The sequence below is a fragment of the Anolis sagrei genome, chromosome 7 (genome assembly GCF_037176765.1).
Source record: "Anolis sagrei isolate rAnoSag1 chromosome 7, rAnoSag1.mat, whole genome shotgun sequence".
Taxonomy (NCBI): Eukaryota; Metazoa; Chordata; class Lepidosauria; order Squamata; family Dactyloidae; genus Anolis; species Anolis sagrei.
Genome location: NC_090027.1, coordinates 28459578 through 28486722, shown reverse-complemented (window position 1 = coordinate 28486722; position 27145 = coordinate 28459578). Strand labels below are relative to the sequence as shown.

Sequence of the window (27145 nt, the reverse complement as noted above, 5' to 3'; positions counted from 1 at the left end):
GCTGCTCTGGCAGTGATTGTTTAGGAAAGAATCAGGCCAGTCCATTTTCCCAGGAATGGAGGGCATCTGGAAGGAAGCCAGAGATAAATTGTCATCTTTCTGACATACTGCTTCCCCCCCTCCCCATTTTGTTCAAATCTTTGCTACCAGAAAATGTCTTTACAAAACAAGTATCATTCTCCTTGGCAACTATATGGCTCATCACACATCAAAGTCCGTATTGCTGTATTTTCCAATGTTTGCCTTAAGGTCGAAGCCGGCGAGGCTAAAATCCCTGGATTTAGTTGTACTTCGGCATTTGCACAAGGAAGGAGAGGAGAGCTATAGAGGAATGGAATTAATGGCTCAAAAGGGACCAAAAGGTTATCTGATGAAAACTGCTGCTCTGTGGAAGAGACTTTGGTTCCCAGTAAAGAGTGGGTAATGGGTGGGCGCACTGTATAACTTATCCTTCATCTAATTTCAGGATAAGTGTCACTAAAGAGGAATAAGTTTGTAGCACATGCTGAGTGTGCCACTTTTCTATGTGAATATGCGAGGGATATTTTTTAAGTAAGGTCCGTTTTGTTGTAGACACTAGTAGTTTGCGCGCATACCGCAATGAGCGCGTGCGTTGTGTACTGGCATGCCTCGGGAACAACTGTGCTTAGTTTCCGCTCTGTAGCTAACCTGTACGGTTCTGTTCTGTGCTTTAAAAATGTTTAAGACTATCAACTCACCCACCGCATGTGATACGGTTTTTGTCAGCAAGGAACCTGAGCGGTCCTCATCATGGACGTTGTCACGGCCATCTTTGAATAGTCGTACCCACCTACGCACTTTGCTTTCACTCATAACAGTATCACCGTCCACTTCACAAATCTGTCGATGAATTTCTGCAGCAGGCAGGTTCCTTGCTGACAAAAACCATATCACTGAGCGAACCTCACATGCGGAGGGTGAGTTGATAGTCTTAAACATTTTTAAAGAACTGCACAGGTTAGCTACAGAGCGGAAACTGAGCACAGTTGTTCCCGAGGCATGCCGGTATACGACGCACATGCTCGTTGCGGTATGCGCGCAAACTACTAGTTTCTACAACAAAACAGTCCTTACTTAAAAAATACCCTCGTATGTATTGCCACTGGTGCATTTTATTAATTTATTTATTTTTAATTATGTGATGGTTTATGTGAGTTTGCTGTTGTAAATTTATGTCGTTTTTGTTTATATGCTGTGTATTGTTTATTTTTTGACCGGCACTTGGAGTGCTTCTGGGAGCCTCCCCGAGTCGTACAGGGTATAAATAAAGTTATTTATTATTGGTAGTCACACAGTGTTCAGTTGACTCTATGGCCCCCTTTTCCTGAGAGTCATGTAATATCTAAGTTTGTGTGTTCATGCACAAATTGATACTTAAATCTGGTGAAGCTAACCTAAAACAGGAATAAGCCTAGAGGAAAATTCTTACAGCTTCAAAAAACTGGAGAAGGGGAAGTTGAAGAATGTATAGCAGTGTTTCCTGGAGGAGTCATGAGGGGGTTTCAGAGGTGTCACCAAAGACCATCAGAAAACATATATTTCTGATGGTCTTAGGAACCCCTTTTGCCGAGAAGGCTGAAGATCTTTCCGCCTCGCCTTCTCTTTCTTTTTGGAAACGGTTGGTGAATCCTACCACCAAAAGCCCTCCTCCGCTGTGATTGGCCAACCTCTTAGCCAAGAGGAGGGCTGTTTCTGAGACTCCAACCAGAGAGGGGAGAGCAGGCATGCTCGGTGCATGGCAGTGTGGTGCGCATATGCAGGTGAGGGAGAGTGTGCAAGGCTGAAGGAAGGCTCATGCCAGTGAGTCCCTTCAACATATGGGGGTTCTGTGTGGGAAGTTTGGCCCAATGCTGTCATTGGTGGGGTTCAGAATATTCTTTGATTGTAGGTGAACTATAAATCCCAGCAACTACAACTCCCTAATGTCAAGCTCTGGGCATTTGAGAATTTGTGCCAAATTTGGTCCTAATCCATCATCTTTTGTGTGGGTCGACAGTGCTCTCTGGAGGTAGGTGAACTACAACTCAAAAACTCAAGGCCAATGCCCACCAAATCTTTCCAGTATTTTCTGTTGGTCATGGGAGTTCTGTTTGTCAGGTCTGCTTCAATTCCATTGCTGATGAAGTACAAAATACTTTTTTATTGTAGGTTAACGATAAATTCCAGCAACTATAACTCCCAAATGGTCAAGGTCTATTTTCCCCAATCTCACCAGTGTTCACATTTGAGCATATTGAATATTCATGCCAAGTTTGGTCCAGATCCATCACTGTTTGAGTCCACAATGCTCTCTGGATGTAGGTGAACTACAACTCCAAAACTCAAGGTCAATGCCCACCAAACCCTTCCAGTATTTTCCGTTAGTCATGGGAGTTCTGTTTGCCAATTTTGCTTCAATTCCATCATTGGTGGAATACAGAATGCTGATTGCAAGGGAACTATCAATCCCAGCAACTACAACTCCCGAATGACAAAATCAACCTCTTTGATTGTAGGTGAACTATAAATTCCAGTAACTACAACTCCCAAATGACAACATCAATCCCCCCAACCCCACCAGTATTCATATTTGGGTTTTGGGTATTTGTGCCAAATTGGGCCCAGTGAATGAAAATACATCCTGCATATCAGATATTTACATCACAATTCCTAACAGTAATAAAATTATAGTTGTGAAGTAGCAACAAAAATATTTTATGGTTGGGAGTCACCACAACATGAGGAACTGGATTAAGGGGTCACAGCATTAGGAAGGTTGAGAAACACTGGTGTATAGTGTGGGGTTGCATTCTTTTGAAAAGTAAATTGCTGCTCCTGGAGACTTAAATAGAAGAAGCAATTCATCTTTTTTTTCTTTTATTCATGTATTTATTCATTGGCCAGAAAAATGATGGCCCAAGATGTCTGGAGAGGTCAAGGGCATGTGACCAGAGAGGTGCTCTTTGTCTACCCCTGACCTAATGGAAGAGGTTAATGTGAACCACCATTATGTCCCTCTGCTTTAAGATATATCTTTTGAAGTATCCTATTAATGCTTTTATGATTTGTTGCTTCTTCCTTTTATAGCTAGACAGTATGATGCAAATTCCCTGTTTAGTGCTTACATCATCGCATGAAGACATGCCCTTTGTCTCAGTGTTGAGTATTAATCATCATTGTGTCAATACTTACACAATTAGCATGTTCCATTACCGCTTCGTGATCTTATGCCCTGGGGAGTTTTATGTCGTATTTTTCACTCCACATGCCTTTCTTGTGGCTCAGCGCTTGCTTGTGTTTCAGCATGTGCTTTTTTTTTAGTACTTGATTGGATGGAAAGCTGACTTCAGTGGAAGGCGATGAAATCAGATAATCTTTTTAATCTTAATTGGTAGGACATTCCTTGTTGAGATTCTGCATTTTGAGCTGTGAAGCTTCTCATTGCAGGTGAAAAAGATGAGTTGAACATTGAAAGTATGTAGAAAGAATTAAAAAACTGATTTCAAACAGACTGGAGAATTGAGTTGTTGTAGGTTTTTTCGGGCTACATGGCCATGTTCTAGAGGCATTCTCTCCTGACATTTCGCCTGCATCTGTGGCAAGCATCCTCGGAGGTTGTGAACTAGGGAAATTGGGTTTATATATCTATGGAATGACCAGGGTGGGACAAAGAACTGTTGTCTGTTGGAGCTAAGACGTGAATGTTTCAACTGTAGTGAGGTAGTGAGGTCTATTGGTTTATATATCTGTGGAATGACCAGGAAACCATGAAAATCTAGCTACCAGTATTTTAAAAAACTCTAAAATTACAACAGCAAAACAACAGAGAGGAAACAAACAAGGACATTTAATCACCTCTCAACAAAAGATTGTCCCAGGCACTGCCAGGCCATCAAATGCTAATCAAGATGGTCAGTTGAAACATTTACACCTAGCTCCAACAGACAAGAGTTCTTTGTCCCACCCAGATATATAAACCCAGTTTCCACGTTCCAGCAGACCTCACTACCTCTGAGGTTTTTGGCCATAGATGCAGGCGAAATGTCAGGAGAGAATGCCTCTAGAACATGGCCATATAGCCCGAAAAAACTTACAACAACCCAGTGATTCCGGCCATGAAAGCCTTCGACAAGACTGGAGAATGTTTACATTATGACTTATTTTGAGGAGAGCTGAAAAATTAATCTTCAGAACTATGCCAAGCTCTGTGGGTAATGCATAAATAGGGCCTTAAGTTGTAGGAACTATACCATAAATCTGCAAAAGCATTATAAGTAAAAACAAAATATGCTTTACATCTGAACATTTATTATCACTATTCTGCTTCTGAAGAAGTAGATTTATATTCAGAGAAGCTCATGCAAAAAGAGAAAAACACCAGATGGTCTTAAAGGTGTAACTCCATTTCTTTCCGCTCCTGTTCCTCCTTTTTATGCTGCAAGGGTGTAAATTATGTGGGGGAAACAAAACTTCATTATATAATGACATATTAAGGTATGGTTAAGGAGCCCTCAGTGGCACAATGGGTGAAACCTTTGTGCTTTTAAGACTGCTGACTGAAAGGTCAGCGGTTCAAATCCGGGGAGTGGGTGAGCTCCCATCTGTTAGCTCCAGCTTCTCATGCAGGGACATGCGAGAAGCTTCCCACAGGATGGTAAAACGTCTCAGCATCCCCTGAGCAATATCCTTGCACACACGGCCAATTCTCTCACACCAAAAGCAACTTGCAGTTTCTAAAGTCGCTCCTGACATGAAAAAAGGGGTATACGGGTTTCTTTAGCAGCAGCATTTGTGTACTAAGTTTGGCATTAGCTGCACACCCCGATTGTCATGACCTGTCTATCATTAGAATAATTCCCTTCCTTGAAGTCTTTAATCCATGTCTTCTAATGCCATTTCTATGTGCTGAATAAGCATTTGCAAAGCAACCACGTTTGCTAAAACACTAGCTGTTCATCATCCAATACAGGTTCCCAGTGTGCTTTGCTGGCACCCTGTCAAGCTGGATAGTTTTATGGCGATGCAGTCTGCAGTTTTGTCAGCATATTCTTGCCCCTCACTATAGGAAGGCATCTATCTACCTTTATATTATGTTAATAGCTGAAATTGGCAGCAGCTCAGGTCATTAACCCTGGTTCCACTAACTGAAACAAACGGCTAGACTCCGAAAGGAAATCGCCAGCAATGTAAGGCTATTTTTGCGTTGTGTTAATTTTGCATTATAATGTTTCTATGCATTTACATTGTCTCCTACTTCACAATTACATGCAGTGCTTTCCCACTTTTTTAACTCATTTATTTAGTTGGTCTATTAATTCAAAGAAATTCTTGAGGAAATGTTTTAATAAGCAACAGGGTAATATGGCACTGTGTATGAAATACTTGACAGAATAATAATCATAATCATAATCATAATAAAACTTTATTTGTACTCTGCCCCATCTCCCTGAAGGGACTTGGGTGGCTCACAAAAGCACTCAAGGTGCCACACAAAAAAATAAAATTACATAGCACCAAAACAATATATAAATTAACAGAATACAAACAATAAACAACATCAGGTTGTTGTAGGTTTTTTCGGGTTATATGGCTATGTTCTAGAGGCATTGTATTGTTGTTCTAGAGGCATTCTCTCCTGATGTTTCGTTTGCATCTATGGCAAGCATCCTCAGAGGTTGCGAGCTCACAACCTCTGAGGATACTTGCCATAGATGCAGGTGAAATGCCAGGAGAGAATGCCTCTAGAACAGTGTTTCTCAACCTGGGGGTCGGGACACCTGGGGGGGTCATGAGGGGGGTTTCAGAGGGGTCATCAAAGACCATCAGAAAGCACAGTATTTTCTGTTGGTCATGGGGGTTCTGTGTAGTAAGTTTGGCCCAATTCTATCATTGGTGGGATTCAGAAAACGAAAAAATCCCAGCAACTACAACTCCCAAATGTCAAGGACTATTTTCCCCAAACACCACCAGTGTTCACATTTGGGCATATTGTGTATTTGTGCCACATTTGGTCCAGATCCATCATTGTTTGAGTCCACAGTGCTTTTTGGATGTAGGTGAACTACAACTCCAAAACTCAAGGTCAATGCCCACCAAACACTTCCAGTATTTTCTTTTGCTCAAGGGAGCTCTGTATTCCAAGTTTGGTTCCATTCCATCGTTGGTGGAATTCAGAATGCTGATTGCAGGGGAACTATCAATCCCAGCAACTACAACTCCCAAATGACAAAATCAATCCCCCGCCCAACCCCACCAGTATTCAGATTTGGGCATATCAGGTATTTGTGCCAAATTTGGTCCAGTAAATCAAAATACATCCTATATATCTTTATGATTCAGAACGGTAGCAGAAGTACAGTTTCGAAGTAGCAACGAAAATAATGTTATGGTTGGGGGTCAGCACAACATGAGGAACTGTCTTAAGGGGGTCACGGCATTAGAAAGGTTGAGCAGAACACTGCTCTAGAACATGGCCACATAGCCCAAAAAAACCTATAACAATCCAGTGATTCCAGTCTTGAAATCCTTCAACAATACAATAAACAACATAAATTGATAAAATTAAGAGTTAACATTTATAAAACACAGTCAAACCTGTGAGTCATTGGGCTTCTTCAATCACGAACTAAAGTGCCAAACAACAGTGGTCGACATCATCACATACAACCATAGTACACTACTCCAGGTCATTTAAATAACCAGATTTGGATGGTTGGGGCTAATCTAATCTCTCTAGAGAGGGCATTCCAGAGCTAGGGAGCCACCACCGAGAAGGCCCTCTCTCTCATCCCCACCACTTGCATCTGTGACGGTAGTGGGTCCAAGAGAAGGGCCTCCCTAGCAGATCTCAGGGCCAACACCAGTTCATAGAAGGAGATGTGGTCTCCAAGATAGGTTGGATAATTTCCTTTTTAAAGTATTCCCTAATGCCTTAACTGTACCTTCCACCCATTGGAAGGTACGATTGTGCTTTTGGAGAGTAGTTACATATTCTGTCTCTCTGCGAGTTCTCACCCACAAATATTTCTGCTCCTTTATCTCACCCTGAGCTTTTTAAATCATTTTTAAAAATGATTTTATATACATGCGGCCTGCTCACTGTCATTACATTCGGTTGTTTTTTGTTTTTTGTATTTGACTGTTCCACGTCCTAGTCTCCAGGGCAGCAGAAAACAAGCTTGCTCCCTCCTTCCTGTGACTTCCTCTCACATATTTATACTTGGCTATCATGTCTCCTCGCAGCCTTCTCCTCTTCAGGCTAAATATGCCCATTTCTTTAAGCCGCTCTTCATAGGGCTTGTTCTCCAGACCCTTGATCATTTTAGTGCCCTCCTCTGGATACATTCTAGCTTGTCAACATCTCTCTTCAATTGTGGTGCCCAGAATTGGACACAATATTCCAGGTGTGGTCTAACCAAGGCAGAATAGAGGGGTAGCATTACTTCCCTAGATCTAGACACTGTGCTCCTATTGATGCAGGCCAAAATCCCATTGGCTTTTTTTGCCGCCACATGACATTGTTGGCTCATGTTTAACTTGGTGTCCACAAGGACTCCAAGATCTTTTTCACATGTATTGCTCTCGAGCCAGGCATTGTCCCCCATTCTGTATCTTTGCATTTCGTTTTTTCTGCCTAAGTGGAGTATTTTGCATTTGTCACTGTTGAACTTCATCAATAGGTACCAGTGGGAAGGTAACGGCACTCCATGCAGTCATGTCGGCCACATGACCTTGGAGGTGTCTACGGACAACGCCAGCTCTTTGGCTTAGAAGTGATTAGCACCACACCCCAGAGTTGGACACGACTGAACTTCATGTCAGGGGAAAACCTTTACCTATTTCATATTTACGAGAAATGTGATAGGACTGAACCACAAAATTACCAGCCAATCATTTTGCTCAGGACCACTGCAGTCCACTAACATCTGGATGCTCCCACATTCTCCTTTAGTTTTTAAACTTCCTGTGACATATTGCCAATGGGGTGTTGTATTCTCAATTGAAGTGGGAGAGCTTTATAAGTCGTCTTCTGATTTGTCTTTATTCCTGAATTTGCGGCTCTATTTTGAGAATTTAGCGCAATAATTTTGGCAATGGGGAAAGGAAACACAGGCTGCTTGCTTTGTCTCTCATTAACAGGAGGAGTCTGTGGTGCGGAGCATCCCACAGACTCATCATGTTTAAATTTATCAAGCTTCCTCCAAATAGGAAAGCATCTGGGAAACATGGGTGGCATGTTGCCTAGAAACCCAAGACCTAAAAATAGTCACCCAAGTGCCTTGACTTGATTTGAACATTGTTAATTGCCATGTTGTATATTTTGTTATAAAGGCTTCAACTTCATAATCAAGTGAAGGAAGACAAAGCCATAGATCAGTTACCAGCATAATGGTCAAATCTATAATTGATAATGCACCTTGTGAGCTTGTTCTATTTAGGTGGCTTGCTTTCTCAGCGTTACCATGTTGGATGATGAGATTACCTGGCCTCAGGCAAAGCATATTCTGTGTTTGGCATACTTTCCAATTTCATGAAACGAGTGTTGAATGCAACTTGGAACAAATATAAAAAAGCATATTGTTCTTTCATATTTGCCTTGCTTTATGATTTTGAGAGTTGAATGTTGTATTGATGACATCTTAAGCATATGGGAAGTCTTCCATGTTGGCTGCAAATGTTTTGTTCCAAACTAGCTGTCCCCTGCCACATGTTGCTGTGGCTCAGTCTTCTGGAAAATAAAGTAATGAGAAAGTGTAGGTTTCTAATATATGTAATTTCTTTATGCTTGTGGGTAAACAGTACTTCTTGTTGTTACTTTGTCAGTGTTGATGTAGAGATTGTCTGGTTTGCCTACTCTGGAACATGCAACATATAATTGTCCTTCTTTAGGGGGCCTTTCAAATTTATGATACTATATCTGTCATATACATGTGTGCGTGTGAATCATATATATCTATCTATATTTATGGCTGGATGGATTTTTGTAAGGAGGGCTTTGATCTTTGATTGCTGTTTCCAAATTGTTTTAAATTGTTTTTAAATTGTGTTCAATTTTAGCCTGTTCTTGTAAGGCGCTCCGAGCCCCAGAGGAGTGGCAGCATATAAGTTCAAATAATAAATAAATAAATAAATAATGCTTTCCTGACTTGATGAAGAGAGTTGGACTGGGTGGTCTTAAGGCAGCATTTTTCAACCTGGGGGTCAGGACCCCTGGGAGGGGGTCATGAAGGGGTGTCAGAAGGGTCACAAAGACCACCAGAAAACATAGTATTTTCTGTTGGTCATGGGGGTTCTGTGTGGGAAGTTGTTGGGGTTTGATTGTAGGTGAACTATAAATCCCAATAACTACAATTCCCAAATGTTAATGTCTATTTCCCCCAAATTCCTTCTGTGTTCATATTTGGGTATATGGAGTATTTGTGCCAAGTTTGGTCCAGATCCTTCATTGTTTGAGTCCAATTCTGTTGTTGTTGAGGTTTGATTGTAGGTGAACTATAAATCCCAATAACTACAACTCCCAAATGTCAAGGTCTATTTTCCCCAAATTCCTTCTGTGTTCATATTTGGATATATGGAGTATTTGTGCCAAGTTTGGTCCAGATCCATCATTGTTTGAGTCCACAGTGATCTCTGGATGTAGGTGAATTATTTATTTACTTATTTATTTACAGTATTGATATTCTACCCTTCTCACCCAGCAGTGGACTCAGGGCGGATTACAATGTACATATACATGGCAAACACTCAATGCCATAGACACACAGCACATATAGACAGACAGTCAGAGGCTATTTAACAATCCAACTTTTCTGGCCACCAGGGGAGTTGTCGCTTCACCGTCCATCTGCAACACTGACAAAGTACTTCCTGATTTCCCGCATGCTCATCACACACTCATCGTCTAATTATTAGCAACACTAGACCACTTAGTGCAACAGTGGCCTAATTTTGGATATTCAACAATGCATTTGGAGGGGTTTTGAATTAATCATTTCTATCACAGTTGAATAGTTAGTGGGTCTCTTATTTATTGTGACAATAAGATGAGAATTAATTACATACCCGTCATATCTGCAGGGCACATGAGACTGATGTGTGCATTGTCAATTCAGTGTTCTTTTTGACCTGGCACAAGAGCCAGTGACTTGATCATACTGCAACAACTGGGTCCCAGCAACCCCTCCTTCTCTTTCCTACTTCAGCTTGATGTGAAATATCACAGCAGGGCGCTCCCGAAAGTTAATTATGGCAAATACAGCACACTGCCATGCTGTTTGTTTATAAGGCTGGAAAGCTCCAGGGGGCGAAAGCGGTGGAAACATGCTGAGTTTGTTCTCCTGGACACAGCTTCAATTAGGCTGTTCAGGCAGGTAGTGTGGACAGCGCCAGAGACCATTGGGAAATGCATGCATGTGTGCTCTCGGCGTGACAGATTGTTTCTCTGCTCCAGTCTCCCTCTAAAGCAGTACTTCTCAACCTGTGGATTCCCAGATGTTGTGGCCTTTGACTCCCAGAAATCCTAAAAACTGGTAAACTGGCTGGGATTTCCAGGAGTTGTCAGCCAAAACACCTGGAGACTCACAGGTTGAGAACCAATGCCCTAAAGGGAGCAGTGGATGTTAAATAAGAATATGGTAACACTGCATGTTTTAAAACATACCTTTCAAGAATGAGAGACTTAGTTACTTACTTAGGTGATCCCTCGTTGGCCGAGTAGGATAGTCTTCCAGGATCAGTATTGTGGTGGGTCCGTAGGTGACTGTGGAGCCCTATTCTTGATCTGCATCGTCTCCCGCAGTGAGGTTTCCAGGTGGAAGGCCATCTCGGTCGGGGTTAGCTTGACGTGCTTTCCTCTTGGCATGTTTCTCTCCTTCACCCTCCATTTGTGCCTCTTCAAATTCTGCAGCACTGCTGGTCACAGCTGACCTCCAGCTGCAGCGGTCAAGGGCTTCCCAGTTCTCAGTGTCTATGCCAGAGTTTTTAAGGTTGGCTTTGAGCCCATCTTTCAATCTCTTTTCCTGTCCTCCAACATTTTGTTTTCCATTCTTGAGTAGAGCAACTGCTTTGGGAGATGGTGATCGGGCATCCGGACAACGTGGCCGGTCCAGCGGAGTTAATGGTGGAGGAAAATTGCTTCAATGCTGGTGGTCTTTGCTTCTTCCAGCACGCTGATGTTTGTCCGCCTGTCTTCCCAAGAGATTTGCAGGATTTTCCGGAGGCAGCACTGATGGAATCGTTCCAGGAGTTGCATGTGACATCTGTAGACAGTCCACGTTTCGCAGGCATATAGCAGGGTTAGGAGGACAATAGCTTTATAAGCAAGCACCTTGGTATCCCTACGGATGTCCCTCAAACACTCTCTGCTTCATTCAGAAAAATGCTGCACTAGCAGAGCTCAGACGGTGTTGTATTTCGGTGTCGATGTTGACTTTGGTGGAGAGGTGGCTGCCAAGGTAGCAGAAATAGTCAACATTTTCTAATGTTACACCATTAAGCTGTATCTCTGGCATTGAAAAGGGATTGGCTGGTGACTGCTGGAACAGCACTTTGGTTTTCTCAATGTTCAATGACAGGCCAGGCTTCTCATATGCTTCTGCGAAAGTGTTTAGAGTGGCTTGTAGATCTTCTTCTGAATGCGCACAGATGACGTTGTCATCAGCATACTGCTGTTCTATAACAGATGTTGTTGTAACCTTGGTTTTGGCTTTCAGTCTACTGAGGTTAAACAGCTTGCCATCTGTACGATAGAAGATTTCCACTCCTTCCCATCAACAATGAGAGACTAACTGTAGCTACTGACAATGTGATTGATTTGTTGCAGGATTATATCTTGCAGGTTGTAAGGGATGTTATGAAATCTTTTCTAAAAATATTCAAACAGTCATAGAGTTTTGATAAAGTTGCCTAATAATAATATATGATATAGGTGAAGTATGTGCAGTGACCATTTGAGTTTTAAACAAGAGAAAATTATTAAAAGACATGGCTACCTTTCACTTTTTTTCATATCAGAAGTGACTTGAGAAACTGCAAGTCACTTCTGGTGTGAGATAATTGGCCATCTTTAAGGACATTGCCCAGGGTATGCCTGGATGTTTTATCATACTTGTGGGAGGCTTCTTTCCTATCCCTGCATGGGGAGCTGGAGCTGACAGAGGGAGCTCATCTGTGCTCTCCCCGGATTCGAACCTCTGACTTATCAGTCTTCAGTCCTGCCGGCACAAGAGTTTAACCGATTGTGCCACCGAGAGCTCTTTACTATTTACTGAGATCAGTCCTATTCGGTGGATATTTCCAGCTCTAAAAGTATATAGCAGGAAACTTTTTACTGGCTTGCTGATTGCTATATTGGCCTGAATGTTAATGTGTGCCTAGCACTACCTGCCTTCTGGTTGATCCTAATCTGAGTTCCTGCCTTTTCAGTTACAGATTAACTACACACCTGGTATCCTCTGAAAGTTGTAGTTGTGACTTGCCCCGTTGTTGTTGTTTTTTTTCTGTTGCAATGTTAAAAACATTCAGGTACAGACATACTGCCGAAATCTTAAATCATGCTTGCATAATGTAAAACTGCACTCATATAATTGCATTGTAGTTGTGCTATAGCACCCTTCTGCTAAATGCCATCGCTGCCGTTCAATGCGTGTGCAGTTCCTCAATGAAATAAGACAAGCACCTACTCTTCTAACCTTCAGGAAGAAGTTGAAAACCTGGCTATTTAAGCATGCTTTTGATAACGGCTATAATATTATCTGACTATCAGACAGGACTTGAATGGCCATTAGAATCCTAATCATAATGCTGGATACCTTGAACAGAGAAACTGGCTAATTTTAAATGGCATTTATATTTATACTGTTTTTAGAGGACAAATAGCTTTTTAACGTTGTAGGATTTTCGGGCTATATGGCCATGGTCTAGAGGCATTCTCTCCTGACGTTTCGCCTGCATCTATGGCAAGCATCCTCAGAGGTAGTGGCGAAACATCAGGAGAGAATGCCTCTAGACCATGGCCATATAGCCTGAAAAAACCTACAACAACCCAGTGATTCTGGCCATGAAAGCCTTTGACAGCTTTTTAACGATTTTTTTGTTAATGTTTATACTACTGTTTCATTTTATTTGTATGAAGTGCTATTTGTTTTTTGTTTATAATAAATGTACTATAATGCTATAGTACAGTGTAATATATAGTATTAATATTGTGCTATGATAATAATATAATATATTGTATTTACTTGTTACATGTAAGCTGCTATGGAATCCCCTTCGGGGTGAGAAGGGCAGCATTTAAATGTCGTAAATAAATAAATAAATATTGCTTATATTATTTGCTGTATTTGTTGGTTGTTGTAAGCCACCCTGAATTCCTTCTGGGAGATCATAAAACTCCCCTGCTACATCAGCTCCACTGGCTGCCAGTCTGCTACTGAGAACAATTCAAACCACTGACTTTAGCCTATAAAGCCCTAAACAGTTCTGGCCCAGTTTACCTGTTCAAATGTATTTTTTCCTATGAACCACTTCGGAGGCTAATATTGTCTGGGGAGACTCTGCTCTTGGTCCCACCTTCTTCACAGGCGCGATTGGTAGGAATGAGAGACAGGGCCTTCTCAGTGGTGGCCCCTTGGCTGTAGAACTCCCTCCATAGTGAAATCAGGTCAGCTCTGTCCCTCCTGACCTTTAGGAAGAAACTTAAAGCATGGCTATGGCACTAAGCCTTCAAATAGCTATACAGTGCAATAAGTTTAGTTGGAATATGGGCAATAATGACTGGAATGGCCCTTGGAATGTGATTTTGGATGGTGTGATTTTAATAATTGGTTTTAATGTTTATGAGTTTTTAATTCTATTTTTGAATCTATATGTTTATTTTATTGTTTGTTTGTTTTACATTGCCTCAAATTATTGCTAATTGTAAGGCTGCTCTGAGACCCCTTTGGGGTAAGAAGGGCAGGGTACAAATATATATTAAAAATGCAATGTTCATTTGTGGGATTAACATAACTCAAAAACCAATGGACGAATTGACACCAAATTTGGACGGAATACACCTATCACTGGAAAACACAGCAGAAGAGACTTAAAAAGCCAAAAAACAAAAATTACATTACAGCGCATGCTCAAAACCACATATATATGCAAACACACATATATACACATATACACAAATATATACACATATATACACTCAAAAACACACATACACAGACAGGACCACAGCAACGCGTGGCAGGGGATGGCTAGCACAGTAAATAAATAAATAAATACAAATACAAATAAAGGTTATTTTTATTCCTACAATCCTATTGAATCTAGTGGTACACTGAAGAAAAGTATAATTCAGAGGCATTTCATGGTTAATGTGCTTCTTTGTAAAGGAAAAGGATGTTCAGTGCTGCAGGATTAGAGTCTGTGAAATCATGGGAAATGTCAGGAGGTCTTTGCGTACAATAGTTAAATATATTGTGGCCTGTATCAGAAGAGTTAAGATACACATAAGATAATCAAAAGGATGATTTGAAGAAATTTGAAACCCTTTTATTATTTATATTTCCCGGGTAAATTCTGGACCCAAGTCACCATCTGAAAAGGCATATTTATGAAATAGTACATCTTGAATATCATAAAAAATAGCTAATTTTAGTGCTGTTTAGAGTGATTGAAAGTTATATAGATTTAGGTCCTTTAAAAAAAATCATATAATTTCCCAAAGGGCTTCTATATGACTATTATTTTTTTTTTAAAAAAAAAACCTGGCATGATCACAGTGAGAACATTTCATGGTCAACTAATAGCATTTCTTTTGCTTTTAAGTCCCCCAGGTCCTCAAGAGTTGCACTGAATTTATTGAAAAGCACGGCATTGTGGATGGAATATATCGCCTATCCGGGATTGCGTCCAATATCCAAAAGCTACGGTCTGTTTTGCATGTATTGTGTTTTCCAAGTCCAGGATATGCTAATTCTGAAAAGCCTCATTCACTGTGTGAACACTTTCCTCACCAAATTATACACATAATAAATTGATTTTATGGCCTAATTCTAAGAACAATTAAATGTTGAAGGACAGCATGTCTCCTTTTTGATGTGGTCAAAAAAAGAAAGAAGGAAGGAAAACACATGCCACTGTTTGGATTTTAAGCACAGTTATGTTGTTCTAGGGCTCCTATGTATGATTTTTCAATCCAGAATGTTGTAGGATAGCAAATTATTTGCAGCTTTATTTATGGCTCATGTGGGCGTGAGCTTCAGAAACTCTAGTTGTCTGACTCACCACATTAGTTCTTGTGTGTCTAAGCTTCACTAATCTGAAACAGCAATGTCCAAGTATTTTTATCCAGCATGGAAAGCATATTCATCCACGGTCCTCACAAGAAAGCTTTTTTTCGATTATAGCTCTCTTTAATTTATATGGACAATGAAGGCCAATCCATAAGATTTTCCTCCTGTGATTCTTGATTCTGTGGTTGGCATGGTATTTCTCAAAATTTGAACATCATGATTTGGACGTGAAATGTTCCATCATGTTCATCAGTTTGTTTTCTAGTCTCCAGATTTAAATGAAATGAAATTTTGAAAGAGGGCAGTACCTAGACAAGGATTGGGAACCTCATGTATGTTTATGTATGTGTACCTATTTGGGTTGTATCCATAAGGCTTGGTTGATTTTAAAAAATGGTTCAAAACTTATTTCGGATGTAGGGGGCGCTGGTGGTTCGATTCTAAAGTCAATTCCGATTTTCACAGAAATAAATTTTCGAAACTTCTGAGACTTCCAAATTATTTCGTTAATGGTTTGAAAGTGTTATTTCCTGTTTCATTGGTTGGTCTTTACTTTGAAAGTGTTGTTTTACTCCAGAAGCAGGGAAAAGCAAGTGGAGGAAATCCCTTCCTTCTCTGGCTTTAAAACTGGCCTCTCTGACTTGAGCCAAGGCCAGGAAATTCCTTCCTTCTCTGGTTTAAAACTGGCCTCTCTGACTTAAGCCGAGGCCAGGGACCAGGAGTGGGGAAAAGCAAGCGGAGGAAATTCCTTCCTTCTCTGGTTTAAAACTGGCTTCTCTGGCTTGAGCCAAGGCCAGGAAATTCCTTCCTTCTCTGGTTTAAAACTGGCTTCTCTGGCTTGAGCCGAGGCCAGGGACCAGAAGCGGGGAAAGCAAGTGGAGGAAATTCCTTCCTTCTCTGGTTTAAAACTGGCTTCTCTGGCTTGAGCCGAGGCCAGGAAATTCCTTCCTTCTCTGGTTTAGAACTGGCTTCTCTGGCTTGAGCTGAGGCCAGGAAATTCCTTCCTTCTCTGGTTTAAAACTGGCTTCTCTGGCTTGAGCCGAGGCCAGGGACCAGAAGCGGGGAAAGCAAGCGGAGGAAATTCCTTCCTTCTCTGGTTTAAAACTGGCTTCTCTGGCTTGAGCCAAGGCCAGGAAATTCCTTCCTTCTCTGGTTTAAAATTGGCTTCTCTGGCTTGAGCCAAAGCCAGGACATTCCTTCTTTCTATGGTTTAAAACTGGCTTATTATGAGCAATGAGTTATCCAAGCGACTCTATCCATGCCTAGCATCCGTAATGAGTACATACTGTATGTTTTCTGAAATATATCTTAGGCTTTCCTTCTTTTTTTGTAAATGATCACTGTCCATTTTGATTTTATATTCTCCTGTTTTCTCTCTTTACCACCTTCTCCATTATTCATTTTCTCCAGGCATGAGTTTGACTCGGAACAAATCCCTGACTTGACAAAAGATATATATATCCAGGACATACACTGTGTGGGTTCGCTCTGTAAGCTCTACTTCCGCGAACTCCCAAATCCTCTTCTCACCTACCAGCTCTATGAGAAATTCTCAGTAAGTGCAAGATGTAATTCTTTTTTATCCTGTGACCTTTTGACACTGTGTACATATAGCACTATGATGGCACTAGTTTCATCTTACAGAATCCTGGGATTTGCAGTTTTAGGGAAAGATATGCAGACTTTTCAGTCACAGTTCTATACATGTTTCACCATACTACAAATTCCAGGAGTCCATAGGATGCAGCCATAGCAATTAAGGTGGAATCATAATGATAAAATTGTATAGTATGAAATAATCCTTGTATTAATGGGAATCATGTCCACATGTATCTCTTCTGTTGTTTTTAGAAGTAGTTCAGTTAAGCTTACATATAAGAAATTTACACATTCCCTGTAAACTTATCTTACCTATTCATATGGGAATCCATTCACAGCTGTTCAGGTGCATTGTATAACAACACTCTTTGCACTTGGTATGCCCTTGGGAAAAGCCTCACAGCTTTCCGGGACCTCTAATGATACACGTTCATTTATTTGATTTGCAAAGTAAATAAGCTAAGTTGTCTTACTGAAAGGCATTGCATTATTATATTATCTGCTGTCGGGCTCACTGGGTGATTTTGAACCTGTTTCACAATGATAATATAAGCATAAACATGGGGGGAGCACTAGATTGCTTTGACCGTGCTGCAGCTGGAAAAAAAATACAGAAGTAATAAATAATATTGAGAGGCTGTAGGTTGGCAAACACTTCCTTTGTATTCAAACATTCTTGGGGTTATTCTTTGACATTTTGACAAATTGCAGAATAGGGAATTAAATCCTTGACTGATTGTCATGTGTGAGGGTTACTAAAATGAATATTTCTCCCTCCATATACTTTCCCAAATACTGCAGAGTAATTATTCTGCTGATAATACCATCTGGGGATTTTTGCACCTCCCTCCCCCCATATACGTAGATAGATAGATAGATAGATAGATAGATAGACATACACACACACACGTGTGTGTGTGTGTATTCAGTGTATTCTATGCAGAAACCAAATTTACAGAATCATGTTCATTTGACCTGGAAATTAATAATTATGAATATTTCCAATCTTTCCAATGGAAAGGAGAAAATCCTATCTAAATGCATTGGAAGCTTCTGTTGCTCAGTTTAGAAAAAATACTGATGGACCAGCTAGACAAACTAGTGATCTATCTCAGTATAAAGCACTTTCCTGTTTTCCAATCATTATGGCCTAATTAAAGCCTAATTGTTGCCTTTGAAATCGACTTATAGTGAAGTAGACCTAATGATGCCTGCACCTTCTTACTGAAGCACTCTTGTGGTTTTAGACGAGAGTTGGAACATCTGGCATGCAGAGAATGGTTGAAATCTACTGCCTAGACCAGGGGTCCTCAAACTAAGGCCCGAGGGCCAGATACGGCCCTCCAAGGTCATTTACCTGGTCCTCGCTCAGGGTCAACCTAAATCTGAAATGACTTGAAAGCACAACAACAATCCTATCTCATCAGCTAAAAGCAGGCCCAAACGTCCCATTGAAATACTAATAATTTTATATTTGTTAAAATTGTTCTTCATGTTAATTATTGTATTGTTTTAAAGTGTTTTTAGCACAATTTGAGGGACTGTGAGCTGGCAAAAGTTTGAGGACCCCTGGCCTAGACTCACTAGAGGAGATCCATTAGATTACTTGTTAAGTGGCAAATCAACACTAGGCAAGTTCAGTTGATTCAATTTAGTTGCGGTCTAGCCAGGAGTATTAAATCTTTATATCCTAAGAATGGGATATAAACTGTACTTGGATAACCCTGGACAATGTTTTCTCAAAGCTTACTAAATTGAATTACAGTGAAACCTTGACTTAGGAGTCCAAAATTAAGAGTGTTTGAGTTAAGAGCCGACTTGACTTACAAGCAGCGTTTGAGTTAATAGCTAGTGAGAGAGTACGGTTTTTTAGAGCTTCAAGGGAGCAGAGTCTGTGCCTCGTACTCTTGTCTGATTTGGGAAATTGCTGTCTGATTTGCTCTTGTCCACTTTGAGGAACTTTGAGTTAGTTAATTTTTTATGGTTTTTATTTCTGGTATGTTAGGTTTCCTGAAGAGAGAGAGAGCAGGAGAGAGCAAGAAAGGGAGGGAGGCTGGAATGAGTACCACATGCTGAAAATGATGCTTCTGTCTCTTCATTTTGTGCTTTCTCCTTCCTTACCAAAACTCTGTGTTTCTTTTTTTATTGTTCCATGTGAATTTTCAGGTTTTGCCTTGTTACCCTGGCCAACACACTTTTTTTTTTTGCCTCAGATGTGCTTACTTGCCACAACATTGTGCTTCTGCTATTTTAAAGTTGATCTTCCTTTTTATTATTCCATGTGAATGTGCATTTATGCATTATTTGTTATGTATAAAGTACAGATTAATTAAAGGACAGATTAATAGCATTTCAGTGGGAAACCTTTCTTTGAGGTAAGAGCTCAGTCACAGAACAAATTAAACTCTTAACTCAAGGTATTATTTTTTTCACCTTAATGTATGGCTTTCATAGTAGTTGTCAGTGCAGACCACTTGTGTGACATGTTGAAATAAAGGCATGGATCTGAAGTACTGTTTGTTTGTTTCTCTCCAGGATGCTGTATCTGCCGCTACAGATGAAGAACGTTTAGTTAAAATCCATGATGTGATCCAGCAATTACCCCCACCTCACTACAGGTTAGCATTCTTCATTAGTTTTGACTACACCAATATCTGGGGCTCCTTTAATTACGTTTGGCAGTGCCCTCTTTCCCTGCAGGTTTGGCAGTATCCTTCTGTCTCTCCAGGAAACACAGAGATGGACCATGTCTGTTTATATTAAATCCACATTATTTTGTGTGTGAGATTCTAAATTGATGTCTTCCTTTCTAAAGTACTTTGCACATTCATTATGCCTTTATATAATCGCCGTTAAAAGGGAAGGTTAACATTTTTCTGTTTGCTTTCCAATTTTCTACCCTCTAAGATGGCTGGCTTACTGAAGCAGCATCATTCCTTCATGTATTGAATTAAATGGTTGGATGCACACAAAGAGATGTATCGCTACATAAAGCTGACTTCTATTTTAATTAGATCCGTAACAAGACAAACAGTGTATCGTCTGCACAATCTTCGCTGACATGCCATGAAGTATGAAGCAGTGAAGAGAAGCAGAACGATTTCATTTTGCCAAGGAAAGGAGAGGTTATAAAGTCTATAGAATTTTTAATGGTAGCAGGAGGCAAATCTGGTCAAATTAGAAAAATCAACCGTGTGCAGTAGGAATTGCAAGAAATGTAGGGTTGTCATCTTGGAAAATTGACTGTCAATTAAGGTGAACTGTATAAAGCACAAATGCAAGCTTTAAAATGCCTGTCTATACGTGCGAGAGCAAATGAGTTTAAATTGGCAACAGACAACTAGGACAGTTCATTGAGTGGAACTCCAATACTATCCGTCTATACGCCTCCACAAACAGGCTATAGTTCCCAGTGCTGAGGAGCCACCAAGTCACTCTCTCCAAGGACATTGCAGATTACAGCAAACACATCCTAGTGTTCCTTTCTCTCTCCATTTGCATGCCCACACCCACTGCTACTACATTAACCCTTTCCTACACTTTCCTATGGCACATAGCAAAAAGAGGAATTGATTAGCAACTGAACCTACTGGAGAAGTTTGGGGATAATTCACCATGATTTATAGGAGTTGTAGGAAAAGAGATGTATAGTTCACTCTGAACCGCACCAATGATGGACCTGGAACTAACTTGGCACACAGATCCAACATGGGTAACTGTGCATACTGATAGAGTTTGGAGGTTATTACCCTGGAAGTTGTAGTTCACCCTTATCCAGTGAACATTGAACTCAGCCGATGACAGATCTGGATCAAACTTGGCACACAGAACCAACATTTATTTATTTACAGCATTTATATTCTGCCCTTCTCACCCCGCAGGGGACTCAGGGCGGATTACAGTGTACACATATATGGCAGACATTCAATGCCAATTTTAACATACAACATATACAGACATACACAGAGGCTATTTAACTTTTTCTGGCCACCAGGGGAGCTGTCGCTGTCATCGTCCATCTGCGACACTGATGAAATACTTCCGCATTCCCCGTATGCTGCTTTGCTGGAGTCTTTTTTATGGCCTTATAAATTAGTTAATTTAGCCTCCCCACACTTTAAGGTGGTACCTAATTTTCCTACTTGACAGATGCAACTGTCTTTCGGGTTGCAAAGGTCGACAACAGGCTACACTCCAACCCACTCCAACCCGGGCTGGCTTCGAACTCATGACCTTTTGGTCAGAGTGATCTTAATGCAGCTGACACTCAGCCACCTGCACCACAGTCCCGGTGCTGTGGCCAGCTGTGAATACTGGCTGGGTTTCAGGGTGATTGCCCTGGGAATCTGGGAGTTATAGTTCACCCTTATCTAGATATCTCTGAACCCAGCTGATGTCTGTGTCCAAACTTGGAACACAGACCCAACATTGCCAACTTTGAGTAATGGCAGGGCTTGTGAAGGATTGACCCACGATTCTGGAAACTGTAGTTCACCCCACATCCTTAAGCTTTTCCTAATGAGAGCATTCATACAAAAAAAGAAAGAAAAGAAAGACTGTTCTTTTTTTCTAATACATAGCTTTACACATTACCAAACGGTTATTACCAATCTTCGCAAAACAAACAATGCCTTTCTCAAATAGCCTGGGCACCTCCAGGTCCCCACGCTACTCCACAATAAACATAAGTAAGGAATGCTGGCAGAAGTGAGTCAGAAAAGCAGTTTGACTGGGAAACTCTTCAAGGCTTTCTCCAATTAGGCTTGAAGCACTTGGCTGCCGTAGCATTTATGGTAGTGGTGGTTAGCATGCAGTAAAATATAGAAACCGTCTCTTTGGTAGGTTGTGATAGACAGCATATCCTTTCCATGTTCTGTGGAGAGGGGATATTAAGATTCAAGTCTGTGGTTTTCTTCCCAGTTTCGAATTTGTTGTACAGAAACTCACATAGAAAGAAAAAAGATAGGTAGCAGCAGAGCTAATATGTTATGCCTGAGATATTTCTTCGGTAACAAGTTACCTTTTGCAGTAGCAAATTGGAACAGTGTCTCATTTTTTGCTTGTAATATCCAGGCTTGTCATTAACTCTTCTACAGTCTAATGTTATCACATTTCTCTGTATTACTCATGACTGTGTGTTCTGACTCAGTCTGGCCAATGGTGGGAGGAAGAAGGAAAGTAACAAGGAAAACATGTGACCTTCCTTTCTGTAGTGTAGACAGTGTATGTGTGAGACAGAGAAAGAGAAGGCGGAAACAAAAGAGCAAAGATACAGAATGGGGGATGCCTGGCTCAATAGCAGTACGTGGGGAAAAGATCTTGGAGTCCTTGTGGACAACAAGGTAAACATGAGCCAACAGTGTCATGCGGTGGCAAAAAAAGCCAATGGGATTTTGGCCTGCATCAATAGGAGTATAGTGCCTAGATCCAGGAAGGTCATGCTACCCCTCTATTCTGCCTTGGTTAGACCACAGCTGGAATACTATGTCCCATTCTGGGCACCGCAGTGGAAGGGAGATGTTGACAAGCTGGAATGTGTCCAGAGGAGAGCAACTAAAATGATCAAGGGTCTAGAGAACAAGCCCTATGAGGAACGGCTTAAAGAGGTGGGCATGTTTAGCCTGCAAAAGAGAAGGCTGAGAGGAGACATAATAGCCATGTATAAATATGTGAGGGGAAGTCATAGGGAGGAGGGAGCCAGCTTGTTTTCTGCTGCCCTGGAGACTAGGATGCAATGGAGCCCCCGGTGGCGCAGTGGGTTAAACCCGTGCCGGCAGGACTGAAGACCAACAGGTCGCAGGTTCGAATGCGGGGAGAGGCAGATGAGCTGCCTCTATCAGCTCCAGCTCCTCATGCGGGGACATGAGAGAAGCCTCCCACAAGGATGATAAAAACATCAAATCATCCAGGCATCTCCTGGGCAACGTCCTTGCAGACAGCCAATTCTCTCACACCAGGAGTCACTCCTGACACGACAAAAAAAAATGGAACAATGGCTTCAAACTACAAGAAAGGAGATTCCATCTGAACATTAGGAAGAACTTCCTAACTTTGAGATCTGTTCAGCGGTGGAACTCTCTGCCCCAGAGTCTGGTGGAGGATTCTTCTTTGTAGGTTTTTAAACAGAGGCTGGATTAGCATTTGATTAGCATTTGATGGCCTGGCAGTGCCTGGGGTAATCTTTTGTTGAGAGATGATAAGATGTGCCTGATTGTTTCCCCCCTGTTGTTTTGCTGTTGTAATTTTTAATACTGGTAGCCAGATTTTGTGTCAGTTGAAACATTCACACCTAGCTCCAACAGACAAGAGTTCTTTGCCCCACCCTGGTCATTCCACAGATATATAAACCCATTTACCTAGCTCCAGTAGACCTCACTACCTCTGAAGATGAGAAACGTCAGAAGAAAATGCCTCTAGAACATGGCCGTATAGCCTGAAAAAACCTACAACCCACTGTTTTTGAACTTCTTAGGTCAACAGTAAGCTGGGCTAGACACTCAGCAGCTCATGCCGATGTGGGGCTTCGAACTAGCAAGCTTTTGGTTGGTAGATCTTATCATTGTTGGTGATTTACCAGCTGTGCTAAACTTGGCACAAAACGTCTTCAGAACATGACTAGACAGCTTTTTACTGTAGATGTTTTACCTGTATTGGATAAGATTGGATGTGGGGCCTCTTCCAACTTCTATGATTTTACATTTTTGTCAGCTACAATACTAATGGCGAGGGTAAGGGGAGATGCTATATTTCCTATGGAAACAGCCCACCAGATGGAAGATTGTCATATCCTACCACTGGGTTTTTCTCATATCCATAAAAAGAGGCACTGCACTCCTTTCCAGCTGTGCTGCAGCCTACTCACATACTATACAACCATCCTTTGACCTTGGAGTTATTTACAGCCCCAAGCAACAGAGTTAGTTACTGCACATAATTGAAAACCGGGAAGCGGAATCAAAGGAATGTTAACTCTGCTTTGTTCTCAAACATCATGAAGCGTGAAGCACATTTATCAAAAGATCACTAGCCTCCAGCTTCCTTTGAATGGTTCACCAACTAGTTCTGTGAGCAAAATCTACCCGCAAAGGCCAAAAGTTTTTGTTCTTGATGTTAGAAAAAGGGAATGCCACGTATTCCAAGTGCTTCAGTTGTGTAAATTCTTGATGCAATCTGTGTTTTCATTTGATGAGTCTAGTCATGCTATTTCCCCCTGCACAGAAGAATTTAAAGAGAGATGTAGGTTTATCATTGCTGCTAATGCCATTAGAATACATAAGTTGGATGCTTATTGCAAAAGCTCCCTCTGGTGGCTTCAGAGGAAGGATGGAGCTACACCTGAGTTTTCCTAATGTCTGGTTGTTGGGATAAATGTCTGGGTTTTTGCATTAAAATTAAATAAAGCACTAAAGTCTCCCAGTGTAATCTATATAAATAAAAATGTAATGTTCATTTGTGGGATTAACAGAACTCAAAAACCACTGGGGGAATTGACACTAAATTTGGGCACAATACACCTAACAACCCAATGTATGTTCCTCACTCATAAAAACACAGCAATACGCTGCAGAAGGGACTTAAAAAGCCCCAAAAAGCTAAATGACGGAAAGCTAAATGACAATACAGAAAAAAGGAAAGAAAGATAGAGAGAAGAGGAGAAAAAAGAAAGAAAGAAAAGAAAGAAAGAGGGAGGGAGGGAGGGAAAGAAAGAAGGAAAGTGAGAAGGAAGGAAGGAAAGAGGTAAAGAAGGAAGAAAGAGAAAGAGGGAGGGAAAGAAAAAGGGGAAGGAAGGAAAGTTAGAGAAGGAAGGAAGGAAGGAAGGAAGGAAGGAAGGAAGGAAGGAAGGAAGGAAGGAGAGAAGGAAAGAAAAAAGGAAAAAAAGGAAGGAAAGAGGGAGCGAAAAGGGGGGAAGATGTAGAGAAAGAGGGAGCGAAGGATAGAGAAGGAAGAAAAGAGGGACAGCAGAAGAGAAAGAAAAAGGGGGAGGAAGGAAAGAGATAGAGAAGGAAGGAAGAAGAGAAGGAAAGAAGGGAAAGCAGGAAGGAAAGAGGGAGTGAAGGAAGTAGGGGAAGGAGGAGAGAAAGAGGGAAGGTTGGCCACAGCAACACGTGGTGGGTACAGCTAGTCTCTGTATAAAATGTTTGTTTTCCCTAATTTTCTAGGACGCTGGAGTTCCTAATGAGGCATTTGGCTCATCTTGCCGATTACTGTGCCATCACAAACATGCACACAAAGAACCTGGCAATTGTCTGGGCACCAAACCTGCTAAGGTAAGTGTGTTTGTATCAAATCAGAGAGGCGCTATCTTAAATCAGAACTGTTTTACACAAGTTGGTGAGAAGTTTTGCATAAAACAGTGATTATTTATACCTGGCTTATGTGACTACTTTGTGTCACAGCCTTGCTTGAGTGCTATTAAATAGAAACTTCAGGATTCCTCAAGATTAGACATGTAGAGTTAAATACTCTGTGAAGTATGTGCCCAGCAGACCTTTGTTTATATGTGAACTTTCCTTGTTTTTATGGAAATTAATATAGAAAATGGATTTCTTGCTCTACCCTGGAAAGTCGGGAGGGATCGGAATGAAAAATTACTGCATTTTGGAGTGGTTTTTGAATCATTTGGTTCAATTTGGTTCATTTGGTTGGATAAAAATTGTCTGAAGAATTTTAAAATATATCTTTCAGCCATTAGTGGCTTCATGAGTAAATTTCAAGACCCCAAGGGCTTTTATTTTTCATGTCAGGACCAACCTGATAAACTGCAAGTCGTTTCTGGTGTGAGAGAATTGGCCATCTGCAAGGACGTTGTCCAGGGGGCGTCCAGATGTTTTACCATCTTGTGGGAGGCTTCTCTCATGTCCCTGCATGAGAAGCTGGATCTGACAGGCAGGAGCTCACCCCAGTCCCTGGATTCGAACTGCCAACTTTTTGGTCAGCAGTCCTGCCAGCCCATGGATTTAATCCATTGCGCCACTGGGAACCCCAAGGGCTGAATGTGGCCCACAGTTCATCAAAGTCTGATGTACACAAAATAGTAGAGATGTGCAAGCTGTGGGCTAATATCTCTGCACCATTCTGCATTGTGACTGGTTTGTGCACTTTGTCATTCTGTCACTGAAAATCTCCTTTTCCAAGGATATTACTTGCAATGATAATTAACTAGGCACTTTATTAGGAACTGGAACAGTTTTAAGCTGTGAAACAATTAAAAGGTCCTAGTTACATTTTTTCCTATTCACAATAACAACATTGGCCAGTGGAGCAGTTTGAAGTGATATATGTCATTGACAGATAAAGCTGGTTAGAACAACCTAATGTATGAAAATAAAAATAAGGAGGTAAACTTCATAAGATGGAATTGCAACCACTAAACCCAGAGTGATAATCATCCAAATGCTGTGGGACTCTAGCTCCCATCAGATCTAACATCTGCAGGCACTGGTCAAGGAATTTGGGGGTTATAGGCAAACAATATTTGAAAGCCACGGGTTCCGTATTCTGTCCCTAAGAAATGTCCCTAACATGAGGTAAGGTAAAGGTTTTCCCCTTACATTAAGCCAAAAAGCCGGCATTGTCCATAGACACCTCCAAGGTCGTGGATAGCATGGAGCACCGTTACCTTCCTGCCGGAGCGGTACCTATTGATCTACTCAACATTTGCATGTTTTTGAACTGCTTGGTTGTAAGAAGCTGGGGCTAACAGCAGGAGCTCACACCGCTCCCCAGATTCGAACTTGCGCTCTTTCAGTCAGCAAGTTCAGCAGTTCAGCGGTTTAACCTACTGCACCACCGGGGGCTCAGTGGGGTAGTAACGTATTTTAGATCGAATTGATTGCGATGAGACATCTTATTTCAAAGATTATCATGCTTGTAGTGGCTGTTAACATTTAATCTCTCTTATATTTCCTTAGATCAAAGCAGATAGAATCTGCTTGCTTCAGTGGAACGGCTGCCTTTATGGAGGTGCGAATCCAGTCAGTTGTTGTGGAATTCATCCTCAATCATGTAGATGTTCTTTTCAGTTCTAAGCTAAGCTCAGTCATTCGAGAGAGTGCAGGTATGTTATCCTCCAATATTACCTCAAAATCAAGGGGTTCCATTAACACAGGAAATTAATATTATGTCCATTAGTCTTAAAATCCTTTTGGGTGCCAACACTGAAGAAGTTCATTCTTTGGCATGAACTTCAGAGTCTGGATCACTGCTGAGATGGCTATAAGCTGTGACTTCGTGTAGGCAAGATGTACCCTGCTGTAGGTGCT

At 41.2% G+C, this 27145-nt stretch overlaps 1 protein-coding gene across 4 annotated transcripts in view; it reads left to right on the top strand.

The window, feature by feature from the left end:
• The window catches only part of ARHGAP32 (Rho GTPase activating protein 32), a 236503-nt gene that overhangs the window by 194473 nt on the left and 14885 nt on the right, over positions 1–27145 (top strand). For all 4 annotated transcript variants that reach the window (XM_060787498.2, XM_060787496.2, XM_060787497.2 and 1 more), the window contains 5 exons: positions 14818–14920; positions 16695–16839; positions 19419–19501; positions 25043–25150; positions 26795–26940. In XM_060787498.2, the coding sequence (XP_060643481.2) occupies positions 14818–14920; positions 16695–16839; positions 19419–19501; positions 25043–25150; positions 26795–26940 (585 nt within the window). The remainder of the gene's footprint in view (positions 1–14817; positions 14921–16694; positions 16840–19418; positions 19502–25042; positions 25151–26794; positions 26941–27145) is intronic.